The 7,839-nt window shown below is 37.9% G+C and overlaps 1 protein-coding gene across 1 annotated transcript in view; it reads right to left on the bottom strand.

The window, feature by feature from the left end:
* The window catches only part of cdkal1 (CDK5 regulatory subunit associated protein 1-like 1), a 276,863-nt gene that overhangs the window by 77,901 nt on the left and 191,123 nt on the right, over nt 1-7,839 (bottom strand). The window contains exon 11 of the mRNA XM_014014250.1: nt 2,053-2,233. Within this exon, the coding sequence (XP_013869704.1) occupies nt 2,053-2,233 (181 nt within the window). The remainder of the gene's footprint in view (nt 1-2,052; nt 2,234-7,839) is intronic.

Here is a 7,839-nt window from a genome sequence, read left to right as displayed (position 1 = left end):
AATGAGAAGAAACCTTGGTAAAATTTTACTCTTATAACTTTGTTATGAGAAGATGTGGATAAGTTATTTGAATAAATAACTCACCCCTACACACAAATATTCTGACATCAGATGGGAAATCTCACGAGACCTCTCAAGATCAAACGTGAGTTCGGAGTAAATAAACATGGCCGACAAGGAAGAAGCAATGGTGAAAGTTAGTGGATTATTTTTAACTGAGAAAAAACAGAAAGACTTTTCCAGAAAAGTTGTTTTTTCTTCTGTATTTGGATTACCCTTTGTGTTTCCATCATCTGACTTTTTGATTGGCTCCACGCCACATTCAACAGGCTGTGTGCTTGTTCGTCCTTGGGGAACACCACACATGCTGGGATATCAGGATGAGACAACATGTTGAATATCCCAGATTTGAGAGAGTGGTTTCGATGTACTTCCGAGACGACTAGATCACTCTTACCACACCATACACAGCAGGCATATCTCATACGGTTATCTTTAGAGCCATAACGATAATCGGAGCGATTGTCAGAAGGCACAAATTGGTAAAAAAAAACTTTGCATCATTATCTTGCCATGCAAACAGGGCGTTAGATAAAACTCACCCACTGAGTGATTGAAAACTAAAAGTTAATAAGGCAATTTTTTTACCAGGGATATACTGACTACTAAAACATGTTTCAACAAATTAGTTGACAATTTTGTTTAAGATAAATTTTCACTTTTCGAAAAAAAATTATACATATATACTGTATATACACACACACACACACACACTCACAGAGTTGCACATAAGCGATGCGCAGGTGCGTATGCGCAATCAAAAAAGAAAAAGCGCACCAGGTGGAATGTCATAAAGCTCCCTTGCGTACCTAAGGTTGTACCTGAGAACAGCTAGCAGGGTCACAAATGTGACCTGATTTCTTAAAAACAAACAAAACAAAAAAAAAAATCCAGTTTCACTGGATCGTCATTCTGTCAGAGGAGGGCAGCGGGACCCTAAGGATTAAACGGACACTGCTTTCAACGAATCAGACGAACTCCAGAGCTGTTTTATCCAATCAAAGCAGAGTAGGGTGGGACTTTCAGTCCGAGCTGTTTTCAGCAGAGACAGTGGCTGCAGCAGTCCGTCCTGACATCTCCTCCTGCACTTTGCTCCTGAACTACCAGAGACTTTGGTCTATAAAACCTAACTTTATATTAAATATATGTTCAGAGTGTTGTTATCAAACAGATCTGTCCAACTTTGCGTCAGTGACTAAACTCTCCTCCTGAGAGACGGGAACTAAATAATCTTTTTGAATAAAATAGTATTTAAAAAAATAAACCAGCTTAACAAATAAAACATTTGTTCTGTGCAAAAGACAGATAGTTGCTCCTTGGTCTGGAGAGTGTGGAAAGCTGGTTTAAACAAGACCAAAGATCTAGAAGGCTAAACTAAAGGAGGTGTACATCTCAGAGTCATGTGTAATCTAACAGACATTTAAACATTGAATGTTCAGTTTGAGATGACATATGACCATGGGTCAGCCCAATGGCCACTTCGGTAGTTCACAAAATGTATGCAAGTAAAAAACAAAACAAAATAAAAAACTCAGATTTAGCATGATGTCCCGAGACATTGCCAGCTGTTAGAAGGCATCATAAAACAGAACAGGACAATAATAAATGCCCTGACACCCCTCTAGATAAATGTGTTAAATGAGGGAAGGAAAATCTGAGTACCAAGCAACAACCCCAGGTTCTCCCCTGAGAACCAGACCAAGTTTTATGTGCAACCCTGTATATATAGGTCCCTTCTGACTTCACAGCAGTATTTAAATATGATGCCTCATTAATTACAAACCACAAAATCATAAACTAATAGCATAATATTACACTCCTGCTTTTTTATTTTCTAAGTTTAATGACAAAATTGTTGGCTGTGTCAAAGAGTTCGACCATATCTTTTATGACTAATAATCCACACAAACAAAAAAAATTGTTAGGACATGTGAAGCAGCAGAGCCCAATCATTACGGTCATTTCTGATTCTGTTTTCATGTCCACACTCACCACATGTGCTGGGACTTGCTCCATCTTAGCAGCAGGGGTACCAGGTCTGGGGTAGAACTGGTTGATGAAAAGACTTGGAAATTGATAGTGTTTCACCAGCTTTACTGTCTCTTGGAAGTCATCCTCAGTTTCACCAGGAAAACCACAGATTACATCTGTTGCAATTGTTACACCAGGTACTCTACAAGAGAAAAAGGAGAACATTTACTTTAGTTGTTAAAGTTTGGGTTATTTCTTGCTTGCAAAAATTATACAATTATTTTTAATGTCATAAGCAAGTTGTTTCATCTGGAGAAACATTTCCATTTTGTTTCTCAAATGATGAGACAGGTAAGATCTGATTTTAATAATAATAGTCGGTTTTGCACCAGTTATTTACAACTTGTTCTATTATTACCACTGGCTCATTGTACCTACTGCTGGATAAATACACAGTAATATTTTCCCACTTTGTTTAATTTTAGTGAACATATCTAAAAATGTACACATTCAGTAGCAATTAGGAAAACAACCAGACAAATACAATTCAACAATAATCAGAGTAATCTAACATTTACTGACCTATGACCACCACTCAAATACTTATTTCTGAACATTGTAATTACAAACATTTTCCAACTGTACACATTCAAAAATCTGCATTACAGGAGGGTATTTTCCCCCCCACTGGAATCATTCAGCTAATCAAATCTTGATTAGCAGCCTCCTGTGCAAATCACTGGGTATTGATTAAAGACAATGGCTCAAGTATTGGATTAATTGTAGCCAGTAGGACAGTATTGGAGAGAAGAAATAGATTTCTACCATCTACATTATATGCGTTGGCAGTTATGGGATGGTTCATAAAAGAGCATCAAAGCCTGGTCATCACTATCCATCTGAAAACAAAGGACCTCTGGAAGACATACTTGACCTTCAGTGCAAAACAGACTATTTTGAAATTGCTGCCTTGAGCTTTCAGTGATTAAGCTTGATCAAAAAAAAAAACTAATCACATCTCAGAACTGTCCATTTCCATAAAATGGTAATTTTGTAATTTGAGGCTCATGTAAAAGACAAAATAAAATAATGTAACAAGCAGCAGGGGAATAAAATGATCTTTGGCAGGCTTGTTGTTCTTGAGGTTACAATTATTTGTTACCCTTTCCTTCCTTAACTCCGACCAGAAACAGTATTCTAAACTGAAATAATTGCAAATCATTATCAATTCAAGTAAAACAAGTCACTGACTGTGAAATTTGTATCAAACCTTGAGATCCAGTGGAACAGGAGAAAAAAAAGGAGAAATGTAACTGCTTTCATAGAAAACATTCTACTGTTCAGCCAGAATGTTTTCAACAACAAAGCTTCCCTAGTGTTTTAGATTTTGGTCAGTTTGTCCTTTCATTTATTTGTTTTTGTCCCTCATCATTATTCGTACCAGTAAAAAACAATAATAATCCAAACTGCAAGAAAAATAAAAACTGCCTTGAGTAAAAATAAAAAAATAATCTGTCATCTCCTGCTGAAAAATCAATAAAAGCTCATACAGATTAAGAAACACAACAATCACAAGCATTATCTAAATAGACCTCAAACAAATAAATACATCAACAAAGACATCAAGCAAAAAAATAAATAAAGTGGGAAGGACATTTTCTCAACGATTGACAACATGATGCATTTTTAATTGTATTAACTTCCTGCATCTGCAACCCTGAGATAACCTCTGACCTATTGATGAGTTGCAATTGGCTCTCGGTCATTAATATTAACCAGTAGCTTGAAGGCACAGGCATCCTTGACCTTTCAGATAAAACTGACAACTAGTAAAATGGTCAAACTGATTAAATAATAAGAAGAAAATACTTAATTGACAAAAAGATAAACAAATTAACTTTTGTAAATGAAACTCCAGTTTTAAACCCTTTATATAACCCTTCTCTATTTGGAACAAAATTGAGAGTCAAAACATTTTATCTTAGTAAACAAACAATTGATTATTTGCTGCATGCTCAGTCTTGTCTGTTATCAAGTAGTCTGTTTTGAAATTGTGCACAACAGGAAGTTTTTTTTTGTTTGTTTTTAAACTGAAGAAGTGTTAATGTGATTCAAAATTAGGGTCCAAAATATGAAGCTTGTTCACCAGGTTTACTGAGAAACACATTTTACTAGTTTTGAGCAACAAATTAGAACCATTAAGTAAAATATCACCATCTCCAGCACCATAACTGTTGCTACTAAGTTCTTGCCTGTAATGTAACTTCTGGCTGTTTCAATGTTGGATGTGGGATGGAAAGCAAATTCAAAGCCTTATGGACAAACTGTTTCTCTTCATCTCTTGTGCTATGGCTCTTTTGTGGTAGTAGTGTTATGGAGGTATAGCAAACAAGATTTACTTATTTTATTATAGCAGGAATACTTCTAATATGACATTTTGTTGAAAATAGGGATGTACATTTCAGACCAGGGCTTCAAAATAACTAAAGAAACTCAAACACAGAGGAAAGAAGCAGGAGAGAACAGTGTAAATTGACTTTTATGGATTTTTCTAAGGTGCAGGCTGCGAAGGTTAAGAAAAAAGAAGGGGAAGAAAAAAAACAACGAAAACCGTGCACACGCTGTCATTTTGACACCTCTGCCTCTCCCAGATCTAAGGGTGATAGAGGTGTGATGTGTGATACTAATGAATAAGAACCACAGTGATACTCTCCTTGTTAAAAATGAAAGAAGAGAAATGTATCTTGTTATTGTTCACCTCTGGAAAACCAAATGTAAGAAACAGAGATAGAGCCAGGAATGAACAAGAAAAAAAAATGTAGGGATTACATTTCAGCTCAGCTTGCTTTCAATTAAACTGATGCAGACACTGGCTAATCTCACAAACCTATAACTACCCATAAACCCCGAAAGAACAACACAGGAGTTTTGACTATATTGAAAAGAGAGAAAAAAACCCCACTAAAACAACACCCTTTTAGGTACAGTGAGGCACAGGAAAAGTGTTGACTGTTTACTGTTTAGTACTGATTAGAATAAGATATCTTCTGCCCCATAACACACGAATGAAAGATAGAGGCCATGTTGTTCACAGGCGGACAAACCAGTTAATCTGTGGCAGAATTAAAACAGAAAACAAGCACATTTTTCATAAATTTGGCAAAACACCACTGAATAAACCTGACTTTATATTTAACCGTTTACATTTCTAGGTGCAATAAGCATAAGGAGCATAAGTGTCCTGTTTGAAAACATTAAGACTTTCTTTTCAGGTCAATACCCAAATTCTTTTTGTGGTCCACATTTTCAAGTAGTGGAGTCCAATCCTGGTCCTTGAGGGTCACTATCCTGCATGTTTTAGATGTTTCCTTGCTTCAAAACGTCAGAGTTGAAAGAAAGGGTGATTAAAAGGCTTCTGTACAACTTGAGGACATGTTGAGGAGGTAATACAGCCACTGAACCTGGTGTGTGAGTAGGGAAACAGCTAGTAAAAATAAGCCCTTCAGGACGAGCACTGATGGTGCTGCTTTATGGTGCGTTCACACCGAACGCGATTTCAACTTCAAAATCGCAGCCAACGCTGAAGTTTGAAGCTTGTGCACTTTGAGGTCAGACGCAGGACAGCTGTTGAAGCGCTGCACGGCAACAGCCTCCCCGCCCCTCCCTCCTCTGTCGGGCTCTGTTTAATGTCGGACGAGGAAGTGGCTTTGCTTTATTTACAGAGAGCAAGAGCATGTCACGTTCATCAGATAATTAATTCATAATTAATTCACCAGATAATTCAGAGAAGAGGCTCACAGCTCGCTTTCAGGACTATTTTTCCAGTCTGATGAGTCGCTGTCACGCATTGCTGCAGATCAGGACACGACTACCAGCACTCATTTCAGCTAAAGAGCAGGAGCTCCGTCTGTTTCAGGTTAGTGGACATCATTCAGTAAACTGTCCCGTCGGGAAATATGTCGCTACGCCACACAGTGGAGTCTCTCTGATTGGATGATGCTGCGCGTCGAGCTGCAAAAGTTCAGATTTTCTAACTTCAGCGATTTGCGCCTCAGCGTGTCGAACGCTCAGATCGTTCAAATCGTTCAAGTCGCGTTGCTCTAATCGCGCTTGAGGCACCGCAGCCCTTCCCGACGTTGCTTGAAGCGCGTCCACCATAGACTTTGAAACCTGCTGCTCCTGACGCTGAAATCGCGTTCGGTGTGAACGCACCATTAGAGTTTATGCCTCTTTGTGTTGTTTCTATCACTGGAGATTTTCTGGAAACGTTTGACATCAGTCTACCAAGAGATATCCTTTATTTTGTGCGTGATGATGATGCTGGAAAGCATTTTTCAGTATCAAGTAGCAGGGTTCCACAGAGCTAAGACTAGATGGCTGAAGGCCATGGCACAGGAATCACAGTACTTTTACAATCACCAATGCGACTTCTGATGCCCTCATGCTTTATGTATGGAGTTGATATGATCCTTATTGAGACCTCTTCAATTAGGAGAAAAATGTTTCCTTCACAATTTAAAAGTTGATCTGGAAAACTTTTATTGACTTGAAAGACTGTTTTCTTTGATGAAACAAGTGAAAGTGGAAACTGTGCTGGAAAAAAAAAATGCCCCATGAGGGTAACAAAGCCACAAAGATCCCCTGTGGTGATCTAAGATCCTGGATTAGTTTTGAACTCATCACCCATTTTAGAGAGAAAAAACCCTAATCACTAATACAGAAATACCTCTGAGTGAAAGTCACTGCTGAAGTCATAAAATCAAAAGTTCTAACGGGGTAAGAAAATGGGCTTGTGTTTGTGTGCCTTCTCTGTAATCTTTCTTCTTGCTTTATTGAGGCAAAGAAAGAACATCCCTGAAAACCGCAGCCTCCTTTAGCCACAGTACAATATCAGGCTAAGCAAGCTGTAGATGTGTTCATAAAACTTTAGATATGCATACAGTCAGTACTCTGCTTTCCTCAATGCACTTAAACATGCTTCATAAAATGCACCGTTATTCGGCTCACTGTCAAGTCTTTGTTTACCGAAGTCCTTTTACATGTGTGAGATTTTTATAAACACACGGCCAGCTTTTAAACTCATATATTCAAAATAAACGTATGCAAGCATCTTCACAAAACAGATGCCTGGGAGATGTACCCGAGATAAGACGAAAGAGAAAACACTTGGAGAGAAACCCAGAAAATGAACACAAGGGAAAAGGAAAAATGAGAGTGGTTTAGAGGTGTGGTGAGGAAGGTGACAGGAGGTGGGATGAAAAGAATAAGGATGGAAGAAAAACAATCTGGGAAGGTAAATATTTACTTATTCATGTGTCAGAAAGAGACCACACTACCCATCTGTGCTGCAGTATGTGTGCTGCATGTGCGTTTTCTTAAATGAAAACAAGTGGAGTGCTTGAGGTGCCGCGGCGTAGGAGTCGGACGATGAGAGGAAATAGATGCGGTAATGATGGGAATACTGTGTGAATGTGAGCGATTTGATTCACAGATGGTTGTTGTCAATTGTAAGAAAAAAAAAAACCCAGAAAACTTTAGGCTAGAAGGGAAGTTAAATTTTCAATAAAATCACTTAATGTTTTTATCAGATAGCATTACTAGTAACATCTGAAGTGAGAATGACTTTATAAATAAAGAGACAAAAGCTTGAGATTTTATAAAATTCTGCCAAAACAGGGTCACATATGAAATGATTAACTCTAATGAGACAATAAAGCTGTCAGAACAATCATCTGCTTCCACTATAGTTTATATACTGTACACACACACACACACACACACACACACACACACACACACACACACACA

Source organism: Austrofundulus limnaeus, unplaced genomic scaffold, assembly GCF_001266775.1.
Source record: "Austrofundulus limnaeus strain Quisiro unplaced genomic scaffold, Austrofundulus_limnaeus-1.0 Scaffold112, whole genome shotgun sequence".
In the NCBI taxonomy this organism is placed as follows: domain Eukaryota; kingdom Metazoa; phylum Chordata; class Actinopteri; order Cyprinodontiformes; family Rivulidae; genus Austrofundulus; species Austrofundulus limnaeus.
Note: the sequence above shows the minus strand (reverse complement) of the source record. Positions and strands in the feature narration are given on the sequence as shown.